Here is a 20,617-nt window from a genome sequence, read left to right as displayed (position 1 = left end):
TTTTTTTCCCCCAAATATATCCTTTCTTTACTGAGACATGTCAAAATGTCTTAGGTGAAAAAGGCTCTGTAACAAACCAGCTATCTGAGGACATTTCACACTATATTCAGACAGAGGTTCCATGAACCTTCTGAAAAATGAAAAGCAACAGGTGAAATAGGAGGATTTCAGGCCAACAGTTGATGATATTTGCTGGTTTATCAAAACTGTTTAACATAGTTTATTGTTGCTCTTCGAATTAACCCACAATATTCTGGGGTACTCCTAGACCATGGTAATGTATGCTTGTGCTGGTACTGTATATTTCTCATTTTTAATTGCAGTGGTTTTAACAGTTTTAAACTGAGAACAAGATAGACTACATCTTTAAATCACAATGTAAAAAACTTCAAATAGAATTCTTGTAGTAAGATAAAATAATATTTTAAGTGCACTTATCTGATCCTGATAAGGGAGGAGCTAATTTAGGCATCTTCACATCAGAATGTTTACTCCATTGCTGACAGTGTCAGTTGGAATATACAAATTATTTTGTGATTTTAACTTTTGATATTCCCACCAGACAACAGCCCTTATAACTGACAATCACAACCTAAGTAACTACTGCCTTGATTCATCATGCATCCCCATCTAGATTTTCAAAACAAAGCATAACCTGTTGAATAAGATTGGGAAGATTGAAAAATTTCATGTGTAAGTAAATTTATTTTCCCTTAAAACCATTTACATATTTTTGCACCATTTAAATTGGACACTAATGTCTTAACTTAAAAAATACTCTTGGATTTATATACAACAGCTCAATTTAACCAGACTTAAGAGTACAAGTGCCTAGGTTTATCTTATGTGTTTTTTTTTTGTTGTTGTTTGTTTTTGTCCTCGTGAAATACTATATAGTTTAACTTGAGAAAAATTTCAGTTGATTTTGGTGTCCGATTTTATTGAGAAACCTGCTCATTTGCATGGCTGATGTAACATAAACATTCACTTTAGACATGTCTTAAACTATCTTTGCAGACACAACTTTAGTGAATATCTCAGGACTTAAAACAAAAAACTGAATTGAACTCCTTTAATGACAGATAATGATGATACACATCTATATCGCATCCCTAATGCTAATATTAACTTATATACAGTTTATCCTGTACTAACAGAGGCAAGATCGCCTCTCCTGCTTGGCTGATAAATTTCCCGCCAGGAAGAATTAATCACAAAAATCCTGTAACTAATTTCAGTGTATTTGACGGATGCTACACTATTAGCTGTGTAGCTCGCATAAACGCTAAACCTGGACAGCAAGACTGACCGAGCAGAAAGTCCAGTGAGGTGACACCAGTCGAGACTAAGAGCTGTCCGTTTTGAACCGAAGGTCTGGTACCCGGTATGGAGATCAACCTCCCTCGTGTTTTCCTCTGGAAACTCGTAATACTGACCGCCGAGCCTTCAGGTAAGACTTTAACCACACTGTTCACGGGAGCTGCCATACTGTTAGCAACCTGCTGAAGCGTATTAGTATTTTGGAGCATGTTCTCCAATCAGAAGAGATTTTGCTAGAGCTCGGCCAATGAGGGCAGTGGTTGTTAGGGCGCTTGTTCCGGAAGCGGTCAAAGAGAAGTAAAACATTTTTTGCGAAGTATATGATTAGGACTTTGAATCCCGCTTTCGTAGGTAAGTACGGCTCTGTTGCCGTAAGCTGCTGTCTCATGGCGCATTTCTGTGCTTTACATAAAAAACACGAGGGCATTTATTCTTGGCACTAACCGGAAGCCAATAAATAACCCAAGGCTTCTCGAGGCTCCTGCATACGGATATGACCTTGTACTTTAATTGCATACCGAAAAACCTAAATATTGTTTGACGAATTTTAGTTCTTTTCACGGCAGATCTTGAATTATAATGTAATAACTAAGTCTTAGATTGCAATTGTACAGGTACATTATAACACAGAAAAGCTTAATGTACCTGTACAGCTTTATATAAGACTTTTGTGTGCAGCCTACACATGGTTGAATACATCGTATAGTTGGGTAGACTTTGATATTGATTTATCATATATAATATATATTTTCTAAGTAGTAAATTTAAATTATTATCTTTTTTTCTGTGTGAAACTCGTTTCACTCGCAATATATTGTCATTGTAGCTGCTGGACTGCATTGTGATATTGCATTTTCACCCACACGAAATGCACTGTAGTCACTGCAGTCACTGCAGATCCCTGTGCATCACATCCCCAGTCACTTTCAGTTCGGAGAGCTTAGCAGCTGTAATGGCGAGGAAGGAATAGACAGCGTTACTAACAGGCATAAGGAAAACAGTGCTGGTCAAGGAGAGCAGATAGATGAGCATTAGCTTTTGTTTGGATGTCATTCACATCCTAAAAGTTTTTCGTAATGGTCACAGATCAATGAGCGCTACTCATATAGTGGGCAATACCGACACTTGCAGCTTCTGCTAATCTGCTTTACACCAATCTAGTTTAGTGCAACCTGATGACCATTGACCATTTGAAATATAATGCATGTATGTAAAATATATCTTATTTACATATATTTCCATTTTAAGCACGTTTGTGTTTTTAAAAACTACAGAAATACTCTCCTTTGTACCATTATTGAAAAAGTGGCATTCCAGTTCAGCAATAAACTTTAATGTCATGTTTGATATAATTTTAACTGCAGAAAATCTTCCTATAGCTAGAAAGTATGGTTTATATTACCCAAAATATCAAATTGATATTAGAATATAATGTGGCTCTATTTCAGTGCGTGCATCAATAGTGTTGAAAACACAGGGCTCATTACAATTTCCTTTATGCATGCTGAAGTCTCCACCATAACCTCAACTACAAGACTATTAGCTCACACATGAGGTTCAGGACTAAAATGCAAAATGTAATGCAGCAATGTGCTCAGCAGCTAATGGAGCTACTTTCTACATTTTGATGTGTCATGCAAGGATAAGCACAGGTGTTAATAATAAAATTCATGATGGATAAATTCCATTAAGCTGCTTTGGTCACAGAGTTCTCAAATTGTGCATGATGGCTTGGTGTCACAATATGATGGGGCACTTTAATGTCACATTGAATCATTTTTTTTCCTACCACGACGAGTCAAAATGTCTGCAATGAACAAGGCTTATTGACAATGGAAATCTCTTTCACATATTCAAGAACTCTGAATAGTCTATCAGATTAGGTGAACCACTGGTAGGGGAAAGGCCAGTTTCTTTTGTAGTGTATAATGTCCACTTTTAATGCTGGTTGACTGATGAATGATCAGTGTAATCCATAAGACAGCTGTGAAAAAGATTTGTACAGTAGAGAGAGGCCAGAGGCAGCACAAGATCACAGGACACTGTTAGGCTTCAGAGGAAGGAATTGCCCAACTGCTCACTTTACAAATGCTCTCAGCAGAGACAGTCCTGCTGTTTTGACAGCACTGTTGAGATTTATATGTGCTGACAGGAGACCAAGGGAATATATAATGACTGACAACACTGGACATTGTAGAAAGCTTATATGAGACACATAAGATGCACTGACTGACCTGCATCAAAGAGGGAGGAGGGCCTGTTAAAGCAGTGCGACATGCAGTGTCCATACACTGTAATGGACACCCTGTCGTCTGCACAATCCCAGTCACCTAGTTTTTGTAAGTCCCATTTATATCTTGTTTTCTCTAGCACAATATGGTGTGTTCTAGTGTAAACAAAGCAGCCTAATTGTACATATAATCATTTTCAACATGTCATCTGTTCATGTGTGTTTTTTCTGCCCCGCTTTTGTCAGTTCTTTCAGTCCCTGTATCTGATTGAGCTATATAATGGCAGCAGCCATAACATGTCAGATCTTTCCTGGTCAGACTGTTTTGGTTCCCTTAGTCTAATTCTGTCATCAGTGAAGAACTGCACAGAGCAGTTAACTTCTTGTGTCTGCAGGAGGCAAGATTATCATCAACTTACATTATGTTTGTTTTGTTAGTGTTGAAAAGAAGCAATATTTTGAGGGTATGAATACAATAAGCAGAGGATGGATTTGTACACAGCTAATTTTGTCTAAAGATTTTCCATTTATTCTTCATTTCATAATGTTTGAATATCATTATTTTCCGTTTACTGAGATTTTTTACTGATGAAAAACAGCAAACCATATTTATCTTGACCTTTGGGGTAGGTAAAATAGTTTGTATGAATAGTATGAGAAAGTAGACAAGCCATGGTCATTGAGAAATAAAGAAAATCATATTCTGAATAACCATAGATTCACTTTTGTTGTTGTTGTGTATGTCAGGTTTTGTTATAAATTGGTCAAAGTAAAATACAAACTCCTTTCTGAATCTGAAACACCATCAGATAACATCTTTCAGGTCTTTCAGCACAAGGCCAGCAGCACGCAGTTGCTTGTAGTCAATACAATAAGATTTTGTTGCAGATTTTTCCATTCAGTCTAATTGGCTGGGGACTCTGTAAACCTGCACTTCCTTTCAATTCATTGCAGTTGTATTCATATCACTTGGCTATTATTTGCACTGGCTGACCCATTGATTGTAGGTTTAAACCATCAGCTCCTCAAATAGTAACCTCACTCAGCTGTTTCACAGCTGTGTTGCCGTTAGCAACAATGAAAAGAGCAGTATGGAGATCAGTCTCTTCAATTAAGCCTCTGATAGAAGCCAGAGCAAGAAGAGATGTGGAGATATATTATAGTCTGTGTCTTGGACTTTTACATCTGTCACTCTCCATCCAGCCAGGTGTCCATGCCTAAATTAGTAGGATAATCTCGGATTGGACTGATAATTGAAACAGACCCCCCTGGTTTCCAAATCGCCTCTTATTTATAGCTCACATTAAGATCAAATCAAGCTCTACGCAACAGGACTAATACCCCACCCTCTTCTGCCTTCTGCTCCTCAGAGGAAGACATCAGAGGTGGGATTCATCCCCTTTCTGGTGTTGCCTGCTCTACCAGACTCCCTTCCATCTGGGATCCTCAGGGAGAAGAAATATATCTGACAAGGGACTTGTAAGCCTCTTAGCCCCCCTGTTGCCCAGTTCTCTCTCAGCCCATGTTTTCCTAATTTAGTTGTGTAAGGAGTCCACTGCAAGGCCCCTGTGTGGTGTTTGGATTGAAATTCTCTTTGTGGTTCTAATAGACTGGCTGTGTATATCAATTAACACTACTCAGCTGATGGCAGGTTCAAATCTCTTGAGACCAGTACCACTAACTTCTTTTTGAATATTTCCTTATGGCTTCAATAATCTGTATTTAGTTGGCTGTCAGTCTAGATTATGTTCTTTTATTTGTTTTTTTTTTCTTGTTTGAGACCATAGATGAATTCTTTTGAATTAGCTAAATTTAGTGGAATTGTGTTTTTTCAACAAAAGAGCAAATATTATATATTATTATATTTGTATTGAATGAAGCAATGATGAAGCAGCCTCAAGCATTTAAGAAATGTCATGTGTAGATGTGTATTCCACCAATCTTTGTTTTAAAGCAATTCCTTTGAATATTACAATATTGCCAAGGTCATTTCAGTGTTTTTGACCTTGAAGAAGCATCATTTTTGCTCCTTTGAAATAGGAATAACAATTTGTTGAGTGCTTCTTAGTTGTTGAGACTAGTATTTGCATTTTCTCATGGATAGCTCAGGAAGCCTTTTTACTTATGTCAGTTTAGATGGTTTACACCTCCATCAAGTTTTATTATTGTAGGTTCTTAAAGTGATTTGGACAGCTGAGTGGCCATAGTGATAGACATCTCAAGAACTGTTACACTTTGAGCTCATAGTTGATATTGTGGGGCCACAACATGTTAAAAGTTTTTCCTCCATTTATTGACTTCTCATTGGTCTGATCTGAGTGGATATTCCTCAGTAACAGGGTCGTAGAGTTAAATACACAATGATGTGTTACCATTGGCAGCTATTCATTTGATCCACTCTTTTTTGCCATTGTAGTGCTGTGCTGTGACCACAGGAGGCTGTTGGCCACAGATGATTCTAGACAGGCCTGCACTGACTTTCTTTGTTTTCCTATGAACATGTTTAGCGTGTAATCCTGGATTAACAGAGGGACTTTGTGCTAATTTACAGCTGTATCACAGCATTCAATAATTGTTGTTACCACCACACACACACCTGTTCTGGGTATTAGAGGCAAGAGACAGTTTGGGTTGCCTGACTCTCTTTAGAGGCAATAGAGATCCAATAAGAGGTCTCCGTGCATGTCCAGCTCTTTCTGAATCCCAATGGTGTGACTCCAACTCACATATAGCCTGCTCCTTTTACACACTGGCAATTCTATTGTCTGTGCACATTCATGCCACATCACACCACATGCACACACAGACACACACTATCAATAACAGAGGGTCTCTCAGAAAACCAGGCGGCTGCATATGGACTCTCTTGATATCAGTCACTGGCCGTGTGATCTTGTTATGCAAAGTCTCTTAATCCCTACCTATGATGAATGCACACTGGAATGGGGTGGGGGTGCTAAAAGAGAAATATGAGGGCAGCTGTACTGGAGGCTGTCCACTGTTCTTTGCAAATGAATATTAGCAAAGAATCTTGATCCCCAGTCTGGCATAAGTAAGCGCACATATGAGACCATGTCAGAGAGTGCAGAACATTACCGCATGACAGAAACGTCAGTGGAGGAAATCGAGAGTAAGGCAAATAGAATATGTTGCTGCGGTATAGGCCTGAGATTCACATTAACCTTTAGACCCCTTGCTTCCCAACAGAGGAATTATAGGGCCAGAGGTGTTACTGTACCAGCTGAGGGGGGATTGAGTTTATAATCTCCATGGAATAGAGCAAGGGACAGGACCAGACTTGGACTGGAAAAGGGAACCTCATTTGGGCTCTGTGCCGAAAGTGTATATGTCCCCCTTCACCTGCTTGAGCACTGTCACTTGCCACAGCAGCAAAAAGCACGAGGGTTGCTAGGCGTGATTGTGGAACAGAGGGAAGAGTGGAGTAGCACAACACAGGGAGGCGAAAGGATGGAGTTGGTCTTTTTTGGATCACAGAGGATGTCGAATGGGCCAAAGAGACAAATCATGCTAGGGATCAAAGAATAGATAGAGGGTTTTAATAGGTGGAATATAGTTGGCATGAATGACAGAGCATTGTGTGTCTGTTTGTTTGTGTGCAAGAGGAGTGGAGGGGGGTAATGGGATTAGGGGGTAACACCTTTGGCAGGGTTTGGGAGAGCCACCTGACACCCAGTCTGTTGGGGACCAGGGGAGAGGAGAGGGGGAGGGAGACAAGGGAGAAATTGGGGATCTAATCCGTGTCCATCTTTTGGAAGTCAATCCCAGAGCTCTGAGGATTTGGGGCTTTGGCTTCCGCTCTGGTTGGTTTGGTTAATAATACCCTGGGAAGGAGAGAAGACATAGAGAGAGAAATAGGGAGAGAGACAGAAGGAATCGGGGGAGACAGAGAAAAAGATGGACTTGTTGAACAGATCTCTAAACCAAAAATGCTTGAAGTAGCGACAAACCTCTAATCCAAGTTAGATCCATTCTTTTCTAAACATCCGGTTCTGTGTGTGTATTTGTATTCGTAAGACACAAATGGCTGTGTGTGTAAAGATTGACTTACTTTCCTCTCTCCATCCAACAGGTTGCAGCTTGAGTAAAAGTCAATACCCTGAGTGTGGCTGCAATGTTTGCTTAGAAGACATGCGGATAGACACAAAGTGCAGGGTGGGAGGTTGGGTGCTGGCTTGTCTTTGTATTTCTATGGTGCTGACAGAAGTTGATAACTGTTCTAATGATTGTGTTGGTGGAGGAGGCAGAACAGTGTCAGGGACTAGCTGCAGACAGCGTGGAGCTACTTGGCTGGATGTGTCACAGCGTCTGTGTTTGTCCATCACCTCAGCACAAGGTGTTGATTGGTCCATCCTACACTGGATCAAAGTTCAGGGCAGTTTTCTGGTGTGAACTGGCTGCTCAGTCTCTGAGAATGAAACACCAGGGAATGTGCCATTTTAGAAGTAGGCCAACTGTGACAACCTTGTCTGCACCTTTAAAAATTAAACAGCTAATGTTTTCAGAAAATCTGTGTAAGATGTAAGATGACCAAAAATGTGAGGCAGAATCATTTCTTCACCAATGTACAGAGCCTTTTGCATTATTCCATAACCTATGGTTGTGTTTTGTGCTGCAGGTGGAGATGTTCTGCCGTGTGGTGGGCAAGACCATGGGGTTTGTTGGTTACACCATCCAGTATGGCTGCATTGTTCATTGTGCCTTTGAGTACATTGGAGAATTTGTGGTGGTTAGCATTATTAATATTCAATAACTAATTAATGGCTTTGATTCATCTCAACTGATTATGATCAATGTATGTGGAAGTAAACATAGCTTTTTGTTTTTGTTGTTTTCACTTCAGTGCTCTGGTCCATCCATGGAACCTACCATTGTTACCCATGACATTGTCTTCTCTGAGCGGATGAGCCGTCATCTTTGTAAAATACAAAAGTGAGTCCCAGTCAGTAGATTTATGGAGGGAAAACAGAGATGGCAACAATTTTGGAATATGTATAATTAAAATTTCATAGTGAATATTTTTGAATAACTGTTACATTTGTGACATTTTCCTTCTTTGCTGTCCTGAAACAAGTAAAGGAAAAGATGTCAGCAATTTCCTGAAAACACACAGAACATGATAGATAACTCAAATTTATTTTGCATGATGTGTAGCTATCTAAATGATTGCCCCCTGAGTTGTTAGAAATGAAGTGATTGGGTTTATGCTTTCTTTTTAGGGGTGATATCATCATTGCAAAGAGTCCATTTGACCCAAATATGAACATTTGTAAGAGAGTAATTGGGTTAGAGGGAGATAAAATCTGCACAAGTTCCCCATCAGATTTGTTCAAGACCCACACATATGTGAGTATGTTTACACCATACACCTGCATATTTAATGAATGGTAAATGCTAGCTTTTCTCATATACAATTCCTGTGATTATCTGCGTTACCATGTTTGGTCCGTGGAGGTGGTTTTACTGCTTTGCTTCTTACAACTACAACTTGAACTCAAAGTCTGTTTGGCAGAAAAAAAGGTTGAAAAAGATACGGTGAAATAAAATATGAATGAATCATGTGTTTACAGCAAAAGGGTAGATAATTTGTTTCACCCTAAAATGATGAACAAAATCTCTATGCATGATGTAAAACTCTCTGTGCATTTGCCTTTGGTTTTCTTTGTGTTTGTACAACAGTCTATATACTGTCACAGCTGTTTACATTTTAGACCACACACATCCATTTTGTGTCATTGGTCAAAATATCAGCTTTTGACAACACCTATATTTCCTCAGAACAGTGATAAAACCAGAGAGTGAGCAAGGGTTGTGCTGCTGAAACCACTGTCATTGCTTTTCTATTACTACTCTCTCCAACGCCCACAGCTCAGGCCTGCAATCTCTCTGAAGCCTGTTAGAGTTAGTGCCAGCCGAATGGACAGACTGATGGGTGTGCGGAGGTGTGTGTCTGTGTGTGTACATGTGTGTTTGTGTGAGAGAGACAGAGACAGAGTGTATACATACGCCTGCAAACCAGATGTTGCATTTATGTTGCATGTTTTTGAATTTATTGTGTAGTTTATAGACTGTGGGCAGACTGTTGAATGGGTTCAGTGAAATATAGCATTAGGGCAAGCCTGTAAGTGTCATTCAGCAAATGAAATGGGAAATAAAGAGCTTTTCTGTTAGCTTCACCTACACATACTGAGGACTGACCTTGTAATTGGTGACATTGTTGCCTTGCAATTCATTATACCATTATACCAAATAAATCCTTATTTGCAGATTTAGGTCCCGGTTCAAGTAATTTTTAAACTTGCCACTAGGAGGAGAGCTGCTATATTTTGGCTTTCCCTTGAAACATCAGATAGTGGGAAAGTTTATTAACATATTTTCATCTCGGATGCTCCTTCACTTTCATTATTTATATTCCACAGCTACCTAAAATAGCCAAAGGTGACGTATTGGTGGCACATATTGTTGTAAATTTATCATTAGTTAGTAAACGGTCAGTTAACGGTCAGTTAACCAGATAGATGGATCTGTTTCACAGCAAGACTTGTTGTTTCATGAAATCCTAAAGTTATACTTTATTTCCAAATTTCACTGAGAGTTTGAGGAAGTCAGATTCTGCCAAAATGGCCAAGGCTCAGCAGCCTGCACAAAGCTTAAAACCTCATTTGAAAAAACTACAGGCGAGGTCAGTGAAGCTACAATCATGAATGCAAATAAGAATTTCAGTCTTCCCACTGACTGAGTTTTTTTTTTTTTTGTAAGCCAAACTTTGCAACTGAATGATTACCTTTCTATTTTAATAATACACAATTACATAATTACACAAAGATCAAATAAAATGTATTTATAAAGCACCAAATCATAACAGGCACTACATCAAGGCACTTTACATATAGAGCAGGTCTAGTCCAAACTCTTTTTAGAATTATTTAAAGAGATGCAAAAATTCTTCCATTAGCAAGCAAAAGGAAAAACTTCCTTGAAGAGCCAGAAACCTCGGGCAGAACCAGGCTAGGCGGGGGGCCATCTGCCTCAACTGGTTGAGTGAGTGAGCCAATGAGAAAAAGAGAGAGAGGGAGAGAAAAAGCGAGGAACAGAGGGAAAAAGGAGGGAGAGGGATGGAGAGAAAAGGTGATAAAAATGTAGGCCAAAACATACAGGCATAAGTAGTGATTAATGCCTAGTACCACTAAATGTGCATTAGTAAATATTAACAGTAACAGAAAATATGGTTTTTAGCAGAAAACAATGGGAAATGATTAATAGTGTTTAATGAGAGCTAATGGAAGCTATTGCAGCAGCAGGAGCTGAGTAGGAACATGAACCAGAGATGTTTCACCACCTGTGATGAGGACAGGAGGGTGAACCATAGACTACAGGAAGAAACAAAGTTAGTCCATTAATGCTGGTTTAAAATGAAGTAAAGCACCAAACCTCACATTTACAAAGCAACGAATGTGGGAAGCTTGATTAAACTATATACAGTCCAATTGTTATAATTAATTTGGTCAATTTTATATATATGTTGACTAATTGATTGATAAAGTAATCATTGCAGGTTGTCTTTGAAAAAATAAAATTGTTAAATTTGTCATTGATCCCTGACACTGATAACAGATTCAGTTAACCACATGTTTTTCCAATGATTACAAAACCTTCATATTTGTTCTATTCATGTTACAGGATCAAATCATTGTTTTGAAGCAGAGCTAAACTGCTGAAATTTCTTCGGCACATTATTTGGCAGGAACAAGGAGTTCATGATGTTGATGATGTTTCTTTCATTGAACGTCGAAATATCAGCTATTTTGAATGAATATTTAAAAAAAAAATGGTTCTGGTTGTCAGCTTCACGGACAAAGAAGGCGACACGTTTGAAATAATCATTAAGCTCTAATCTTTACAAAGTTTACTGGTAATAAGAATATTTTTAATATGTCTTAGTTTTGTTTTTTTTTTTACACCCAGGAGCATAATCACTGGTTTTATGTTACAGTATTTGAGATTACTCTATAAGTAAATGTTTGGACTCCCATAGGGAGCCCCCCACACCACCCTCAGTGGATGTTTGTGTTTATGTGTGACTACTAGGGTGTTCGGGCAATGGTTGGACTTGCAACAATGATTTTTTTAGGCAGTGTTAGATGCTGTCATCACCTTCTTTTCTTTTTTCTTTTTTGTTCTGACAGACAGACAGGTCTCCTCCACCTGCAGAGATCCAACAGGAGACTAATTGCCCTGTCACCTTTTAGGAACCATTTCTCTGTCTCAGCTATTGTGTCAAAGCAATGACACTCGATCCCTAATATTTAAGCAGAGAGTGGGGGGGATAGTCTCTTCTGATGGAAAGAGCAATATAGTGAAAGACAATCTCTGTAAGCCTCTATGTGTTTAAGCTGAACATTATTCTCTACCTCAATCATGTTAACACAATGAGCGCTGTAATAGTGCAGCTGTGAAACAACACACCTCCATACTGAGGGGACATTTTGCCATCCTTAACACCAGAGATGCCAACAGAGCAGATTAAAATGACTGAAAACACAGAAACTACAACTATTGTGCTGGGCCTACGCAAATCCTTCAATGTTTGTGTTCGGAAACATGAGTCACAGTGTCAAAATTAGACAAAGTAATTTCTTAACAAAGCAAGAAAACAAGTGAGGCTCATTATTCTGTGGTCATTTAAATGCTTGAAACATTATTTGTGTTTGAGAAATAGAGATGGTGATTTATCTGGTACAGCTTTGTAGTTTTTATTCATTGTTGTAGTTCAGGTATAAGACCTGTTCAATTTCTCAATTTTCTGAAACTCTGCATGGTTGATCTTTAAAGTAGTTACTTCCTTTATGAGGTCATTTGTTTTATGGGACTCAGAATCAAGGCCAATCTTTTTCAGTCTGCAATCGCATTAATTGACCTTTTGGCGATTTCACTCAGTGGATTGTAACAGACCTGAATTCAGATCAGCTATCAAATTTGTGTTTGTATGTTGACACAGCGGTTTTACCATTTTCTGCATAAACAGATGAAATTTCTTCATCAAACCTCTCAACCTTTAAGGTGAATAAAATGTGTTTTTATAAGGAAGATGAAAAGAAATAGGGTTTTGATTTGACAGATGACAAATGGTAGCTTTTCTTCTTCCTGTGGTTGGGATCGAGCATATGTTACCATGTTAATGAGGTGTAATGGTGGGAATCCAGCATGCTGACATATGGTTCTCAGATGACTCCTTTAATGATATTCATTTGTGTCATCGTTATTTAGTGAGTTGTTTACCTCATGTTAGGTCAACATGTCACTGGCTCATGATTATGTCACATCATCTGTCTCAATTATCGAATATGAAATGAAACGCTGCATCCCACAGAAGGACTGAAAACTCTTATCAGATACCTGGGTGGGAGTAATAAACAATAAAAGCTGTAACAAAGATGTGACATCACCTCAGTGTGGACAATATACAGTTTATTCATTTTATTATCTTTCCTCCAGAGGACGTTTGCTGTTAAAAAGTTAGGCAACACAAAAATAGACTCATGGATCGTGATGCCCATTATGACAATATAATGTGTTGTTGATCCTGTCTGCACATATAGGGGGGACAGCACACTTAATTAGGGCCTTGACAAGCCTACTCTTCTAAAGTGATGAGATTAATCATAATTGGTGTCACTGTGAATTAGAGCCCGCTTGGATGACTGCCCCAGTGGCAGGTCGGACCGCGGTGGAGACCCTTGGACACTGCTGTTAGCCGCAACTTAGCCTTCCTTTTCTCCCTCTTTCTCCCTCTTTCTCTCTCTTTTTCTCTCTCTCTCTCTCTCTCCCTCCCTGGCTGACCCTGTTTGAAGTTCTTCTAAATCCCTCCTGACCCTGCCCGTTACCCATGACCCCTCTCCTAAGACGGTGTGGGGTTAAAGAGGGACAGACAGGTTAACATTAGGATAAGCCAAGGAAGGAGGGGAAGGCTGAGGTAACTCATTGGGAGCAGGTTTGGGGTTAAGGTAGATTCTCTCTACATAATCAACTCACTTAAAATTAAGTAGTTCTGTACTTTCAGTGCACTTCTATTTCTTTGCTTTCTTTGTTTTGTGGTATAACGGCCTACATCGCCATAATTTTCTGCTCTGTTTTTGTGTGCAATGATGTTTTTAGGTTCCAAAAGGCCATGTATGGCTAGAAGGGGATAACCTTAGGAATTCCACTGACTCAAGGAGTTACGGCCCAGTTCCCTACGGCCTCATTCGAGGCCGCATTTGCTTAAAGGTAACTTTAACAGGAAATATACTGAATGTGGTCATTTTGATTTATTTGCAAAATTAGGACACTAGTCTTCATTACATCTGTCATACATGGTGTCTAACAGTGCTAGGTGTTTTGCTCCTGGTGAAGCCACATATGATTTCTAAATTTAATTTTTTATTTACATTCATTTTTTTTGTTTGTTTTTTGTTGTTGTTGTTCATCAGTGCAGTGTGGCCATTTTAAGCACACAGAGTCAGTTGGAAATTCAAAACAAGTGTGTCTGATTGACCAAAGCCTGGACAACATATTGTCTAGCTTCCCATTCTGTTGTGTTGTCATGTCATGGGATGTCATAGCAACCATGACCCTGGAAACAGGTCAGCCAACCTTCTGCCCATCTGATTGGGCAGCGACACTCCACTTGAGGCCCTATTACCACAACTGATGAAATAACAAGCTCTTCTATGAAATCAAATGCATCTTTAAAAGCAGTATTAGCAAATGTGTCCAAGTTTTGGGATAATCTATTACACATAATGCTTGTAAGTGCTTTATTTAGTCTTTTTGTGTCTTTTCCCCTATGTAGCTCTGGCCACCTCATAATTTTGGAAGCCTCAGTGAAAGCCCAACCAGACGGATCATAGAAACTCAGAGTGACTCAGAGCGGGACTGACTCATGCACTTTGTTTAAACTGAATGTTCTTTCTTGTAATTTAAAAAAAATAAATTGTTTTTATTATCCAGGTTTCATCTCTATTTTCACTTTGTTGCATAGCTCACAATCTCCTGCCATCTTTAGCCTACAGTGTACTGCCTCAGACCATGAAACACTGTAGGAAAAGCACTGAGGGAGTGTTGTAAAACAAACTGCATCTCTGCTGAGACAGAAACTCAGATAAACAAGATATACATTGGGGATTGTGCTAATTTATTAATGAAAGAAGATGAGCATATAATTTAGTTGTGAATCAGTGAATAGACAAAAGACAAAAGACAAAATCATACCAAAAACTGATAGTACTTTTAGTGGATTGGGACAGTAACTTTGTAACTAGCTGACTTTAGCAGTTTAATTTCATTGGTTCTTTAAATCAGTTATTGTACATTAATGACCTTAGCGAAAACACATCTTATTCCCTTAAAAAGATGTTATCAATCTCATGTTTATGCTTTTTCAGTAATATGGTTAAACAAAAGCTCTTATTGTTAAATATTTCATTAGGCTGCCAAGTCAATTGAAAAAATGTCAACAGTTCCCATTTAATCATACAATATTAATAAGCACTTAGTAAAGGCCCTGCTTACCACTGCATATATTGTGTGTGTATGAGTGTGGAACCAAAAGTAGTATACATTTAACTAGTCTTCTAACAGGATTGTTACAGGAGTATACATGTACAAGACGAAAAAATTATTAGATGAAGCAATTGTATTAATTTGGCAGCATCAAAAAGGAATGTTAGCCACACGTCATTGGTTTGTACAAAAAATAAATGTAAAATAGATGTAAAATTAGTTTTAAGTAATGTTTTGGTTTTCACCTCTGAACAGCCTGTAAAATACAAACATAAGTGCATGCACAAAGGGAAAGACTACACTATGTCATTAAACAGCGCAGAGCAGAATGTAGTGATGCAATTAAAGTGAGAACTTCACACAAATTTGACCAGGAGGCAAAACTAAGCTGAGTATTATTTCATATTTTCATCAGCCTGCTGCAAACTCACAAGAAATCCTCTTTCTGTATATTTCTAAGGCCTCCTTAGACCTTCCTGAACACAGAGGCATAGGCACATTCACAAACTGAGCTGAGGAAGCTCAGATGGTCATTCTCCAAGGCAGAGAGGGACTCTTTTCCTTAGAGTTCCCCAGGGGGAAGTGAATTCTAGGCAGCCGTGTGTCCCTGTCCAGCTGCTTCCTCTGTCTGGAGGGGGCCAGAGGGTCGCAGACAAGGCTCCCTGTGACACTGAATTATCTGCCTGAGTGTCACTGCCTGCTGGGAGGGTCGTTCAAGATTGTGTGCGTGTGTACATATGGAGAAAAATTTCTGCAGGGTATAACTTCAAGCACATCTTTGTTTCTCAAGGTTTAATATTCATCTGCTGCGTGTCAACATGGTGCCTGTGTTCAGCTGAAATGCTGACAAGTAATCTTAGCATGCCCCTTTTTAAGATACTGCCCCATAGAGGGAGCTCTGACTGTTTACGAATGTACCTCAAGGCTTGGTGGTTGAGAACATTTTTATGATTCGGAATGATAAGTAATGTAAACAAATTTAAAGCCAGGATCTTGAATTCACACTATCTTTGGTCTACTGATGTAGGAATCTCTGTCATTGCCCACCCTGAGGGCAAGTAAAGGCTGATTGTTTAAATGTACTGATATTATGCCTGCAGTTGAGCTTCATATAACTTGAAGTGCAGCATTGTTGTCATACTTTGAGTTGTGCCACGAGACCAGAGCTTCAAAGAGATGACCAGGCAGAGGTGTATATCACTATCATGCTGAGTGGGCATAAGGCTTAGAGTGAGAAAGGAAGAGAAAGAGATCAGAAGAAATGGACGACAGCTGTGCTGAGGTATGCACCACCACAGAGACAGGCTGTGGGCTGTCAGCAAGGGCTGAGGTGTGTATGCTGCCTCTGTGCAGAGAAAATGGAAGACAGAACAGCAATGTATTGCTGTAATGTTGCCATGGTTTGCACAGTGGCTGTACATCTGGAATATTGTGCTTAGTTTGTGATGTCTAATGGACATTAATACTATGAAATTCTCTAATGTGAGGAAATACCGTGGTAAAGGAAAGTCTTGGTCTGTGTATATAGTTTCATATGAAACATTTAGTTATTTTTAAATGTGATTTAAATGGCAAAAGGAGAAAGGTAATTAATAACATTCCCCATTGTTCGATTGTCAATCACATTTATAAGCTTTTAAAAAGTCCTATAACAGCCATAGCAAATAACCCAAGACATTTCCCTTTTTCCACTGAACAGATTTTTTTCTTGACTAAACGTGATACCGTAATTGCCCACAATGCATATAATAAGTTCCCTTCTCTCAACCTCCCCATCCCCATTTTTTTTTTCTAATTTTTTGTGGTTTTCAGCTCCAGGAGACACCGACAAGTGATATTGCTGAGCACAATTTATCAGGCATCCTGCTGCTTCCTCTGGAGCCGAAGAAAAACAAAAGCTTTTTTTAATATATGCAGCTGTATGATTTCATGTCTAAATCTACAGTTTCTGAGATAAAGAACTAATACATTAAATGTAGGTTATCTATCCAGATTTATAAAATAATTTTTGTTGATTGTATAAATTTTGATTAATACATTTTACAGTGAGTTGCACCAATTCACCAATTATTGTAAGTAATAGGAAGGGGGTTTGTAACATTTTTCTCAAGACAGGTATTTCAGTTTTAATGGTGCAAGTATACAAATCATAGCATTTGTATTTGAATATGATAGCATTCATGGCTTAACCTTCTTGGTGTCCAAGTCAAGCAAGTTATTACCAGTCCATTGGTATTACAAGGGTATCATAGTATCATTCATAGGACAAGGGATTTTTGGCAACTGATAATCATCCCATTACTTAAAGTGAGAAAATTAGCACTGTAAATTACCCTGATCTACTGCTCATTATGAAGTTAATGAAGTTAATGTTTTTTGTCTTGGGTTTGTTTTCATATGTTTATATATAGCCACAGCAATGAGCATTGTACAAGCAATGCTCATTTTGTAATAATAATAATAAAAACAATGTTGCTGTTTTGTTAGTATTTCCTAAAACTGTTGCAGGAACGTAATAAAGGCATTAAGCAGGAGGAAGATGGAAAATAACTGAAGGCAGCACACAGAACAAAAGGGAACTGGAATGTGGAATAGCTGAATTTTTGGCAGAGAGGTGAAGACATTCAGTATCTGTTTGTTTGATTCCTTTGGTCCTTTCAGGTTAATTTAATCCTTTAAAAGTGTAGAGGCACGTGAAAGAGGAGAGCGGAAAATATGGGTAAAGAGAGTGAGAGAACCGGCCATCACTGGTAATGGCCTGGTTTGTTTATTTTCATATCCATGGTAGAGAACATGACCCAAAAGTTAACTTGGGTCAGATGCTGCAGCATTGCTCTGACAGCAAAATGTCTCTTAGTGCAGTCTGCAAACAAAAATAACTCTATCCTAAGGCCACACCACCAACAGGGGGTCACTAATGAAAACCAGTGTAGCCTCTATCACACTGAACTTCTGCTTGTTGGATACTTTAACTAAGTTGTAGCCATATCAATCACACAAATTCTTTCATGCTTCGGTTCTCCTCCTCCTCTCTTTGCATATTTCTCTTCTGTTGTTACATCCTGTTTTCTTCTTTCACTTTTTCTTTACTCTCCTTCCTCTCCCATCTACTTGTGTTTCTGTTAGCTGTCAAGGGAATTGATCCTTTCATTGATGGATCCTTTAATTTTCGTCTTTTAATCAAGCCTTTTAGTACTTCTTAATTAAGACATCACAGTCCCGTTTGATCAGTCTTGCTTTTCTGTGTGTGTGAGTGTTTATGAAATACAGAGGAAGAGAAAGGGAGGGGAGAAAGAGAGCATGAAAAAGAGTGGGGATACTCTACCAGTCCCTATTCTCTGTGTGTGAAGATGACTGAACAGCTTCAATTAGGGCAGACACACCTCTTCCAACTCTGTTCTGCTGGCCCTTGACGCTTGTGGTGTGTACATCTCCCAAGCCAACCGGCGTCAACCTCCAAAGATCCATACCAGACAGATGGTATTGGAGGCTGGATAGGACGTCTATTGAGCTCCCTACTGTCAGTTTGTTGTGATCACACACACCAGGCTGTCAATACCCACAGTCCACTTATCAAAGTGTGAAGAAGAGGAAGAAAAAAAAAAAAGAAACACAACTGAATTTTTTTAGAACGCAAAATTGAACTTTTCCTGGATTTCTTTAAAGAAGTAAGACTATGAAGTTCCTTACAACAAAAATAACACTTGGAGTATTTCAGTTTAATATAGTGTGTGAATCTCAACAGACCAATAAAGCTCACGGTTTCACAGGAACATTGCTCTGGTGTTGGCCTTGGCTTGGTGCCCCCCTGCCCCCTTACAAAGGCAGTCAACAATATGAGTGCTTCTTCTTTCTAATGGTGGGTGGGTGAGATTATGTGTATGTATGCAGACCAGGGCTGCGGTTGTACATACAGCACATTCAATGAAGTCCTAATGGAAAGCTATGGGAGCTCTATCCTCAGGCAAGAGTGATGCAGGAAGTGGGGTAGAGAAGGAAGGGTTTACAGAGGCCTTACTCTGACAGGCCTGACCTATATACACCCCCAGTTTGCTTAATAGAGAGAGGTAGATAGTAATGGACAGGTACATTCACATATTTTCTATGGTTGACGCAGAGCAGGAAGGGAGCGTATTGTGTTTTTCCTTATCGCTTCAATCTCTTGTAAACTTGTTTGCCACCTCATGTTAACAAGACAAGCCATGTCTCTAGATCATCAGGATTTGTGTCTTCGGCATGATCAAACCTCCAATGGCTGCATCACAAAAACTAAAATGCTTGTGTCTTTCTCTCTGTCAGTTAGTCAGTTAGTCAGGCTGCTCTTGTGAGTCAGAAAGAATAAGGTACACTTTGTTTTTGCATGTGTCTGCATGCACATAGTTGTGTGTATGCGTAGTCCCCCTTGGCATGCCATGTAGTGGGATACGTCGCCCTTTCTGCCTGGTTTACTGATGGGGCCTGTTCGGTTTCCAGACAATTTAGCAAAGGAAATGCTGCACAACAAACATAAACAGCCACAGACTGATCCAGGCAATAACAGACAGCGTACACAAAGACATACACAAACACTAACACTGATGCACGTAGATACACATTCAAAGTTCAAAGTACACATTTAAATTATAGTAAGCTAATTATTATACATAACCGGCATGAACTTTTACACATCATATGGATTTTAATGAAAGATGCTCTCTGTGCAGGTATTTCTTGAAATATTAGGACTGATCCTTGACAACCTCACCATCTAGATGCATCATGTTGAATATTCCCATAAGGTCATTGTCTATAGTCCCTTCTCTTTCTATTTCTCCAAATTGAAGATTCCCCTCTCTGGATTAGAGCTTGCAGCCTCTCTTTCAGTAAAGGCGAAGTCTATTTGGCCCTAAGGTATAGGAAGGCAGGGACAAAGAAAGGGAGGACAGAATGGAAGACAGAAAAAAAAAGAGAGGTCAGGATGGAAAACAAGTTAGATCCTTAGAGCGGAGCATGATGGGCCTGAGTGGTGATGGAGAGCTGGCATTGGGAAGCAGAGCATTGCGTGCGTGTGTGTTTGTGTTGTGTAGTTCAAAAGCTGAACTGTGTCCAAGCCTTGGTAATGATGCAGCCGGCCACAACAGACTACAATAACCAACAGTCTATGGCTAGCCAATTACTGTCCGCCGCAATTATATTTCCAATTCAGAGGTCACAGGGGAAAGTGGCACAACTCAACTAATCATTTCGAGCAATTACTTTTAAAACTAATTAGACTGTCAGGCTTGGCACTGCGTGCCTGTGCTTGGGAGAGGTTTTTGTTTGTGTTTTTGTTGCCGTTTTCACTTTGTCAAATGGGTGGGCTTGAAAGAAGAGAGCAAGTGGTGGGGGGTGATATCAGCAACAGTGCGAGCCAAACATCAACCACAGCCATGGACTGAAAGACTTGATAACTGTAGGGAGTTTGAGGAGTGAAAATGAATCTTTGGTCATGTCAGCTGAAATGCTGTGAGAGAGCAAACAGATCCACAA

General features: G+C 39.2%; 2 protein-coding genes across 7 annotated transcripts in view; one reads left to right on the top strand and one right to left on the bottom strand.

Annotated features, from left to right (window-relative positions):
* Window positions 1-1,487, bottom strand: part of elp4 (elongator acetyltransferase complex subunit 4) — a 49,593-nt gene extending 48,106 nt beyond the window's left edge. Inside the window, exon 1 of one of the 3 annotated variants that reach the window (XM_029499129.1) lies at window positions 1,310-1,487. In XM_029499129.1, coding sequence (XP_029354989.1) covers window positions 1,310-1,487 — 178 coding nt within the window. The remainder of the gene's footprint in view (window positions 1-1,309) is intronic. The other 2 variants (XM_029499131.1, XM_029499132.1) reach the window with 2 other exon arrangements.
* On the top strand, window positions 1,433-14,558 carry immp1l (inner mitochondrial membrane peptidase subunit 1). Of its 4 annotated transcripts, none has more exons than XM_029499135.1 (7): window positions 1,433-1,450; window positions 4,921-5,029; window positions 8,187-8,297; window positions 8,412-8,500; window positions 8,788-8,914; window positions 13,724-13,834; window positions 14,400-14,558. In XM_029499135.1, the coding sequence occupies exons 3-7, from the start codon at window positions 8,193-8,195 to the stop codon at window positions 14,484-14,486; spliced, it is 519 nt and encodes a 172-aa protein (XP_029354995.1). In that variant the 5' UTR covers window positions 1,433-1,450; window positions 4,921-5,029; window positions 8,187-8,192; the 3' UTR covers window positions 14,487-14,558. The 4 variants fall into 4 exon arrangements, with proteins under 4 accessions (XP_029354995.1, XP_029354993.1, XP_029354996.1 ...); XM_029499133.1 differs by lacking the exon at window positions 1,433-1,450 and adding an exon at window positions 1,611-1,671; XM_029499134.1 differs by lacking the exon at window positions 1,433-1,450 and adding an exon at window positions 3,533-3,659.
* The last annotated feature ends 6,059 nt before the right edge of the window (window positions 14,559-20,617 follow it).

This window comes from Echeneis naucrates, chromosome 3, assembly GCF_900963305.1.
Source record: "Echeneis naucrates chromosome 3, fEcheNa1.1, whole genome shotgun sequence".
Classification (NCBI taxonomy): domain Eukaryota; kingdom Metazoa; phylum Chordata; class Actinopteri; order Carangiformes; family Echeneidae; genus Echeneis; species Echeneis naucrates.
This window is presented reverse-complemented; position numbering and strand designations above follow the sequence as displayed.

Coding starts and splice junctions, on each gene's coding strand:
- immp1l (XM_029499135.1), top strand. CDS start 8,193: ATGTTCTGCCGTGTGGTGGGCAAGACCATGGGGTTTGTTGGTTACACC. Junction 8,298..8,411: donor ACATTGGAGAATTTGTGGTG/GTTAGCATTATT, acceptor TTTTCACTTCAG/TGCTCTGGTCCATCCATGGA. Junction 13,835..14,399: donor GAGGCCGCATTTGCTTAAAG/GTAACTTTAACA, acceptor TCCCCTATGTAG/CTCTGGCCACCTCATAATTT.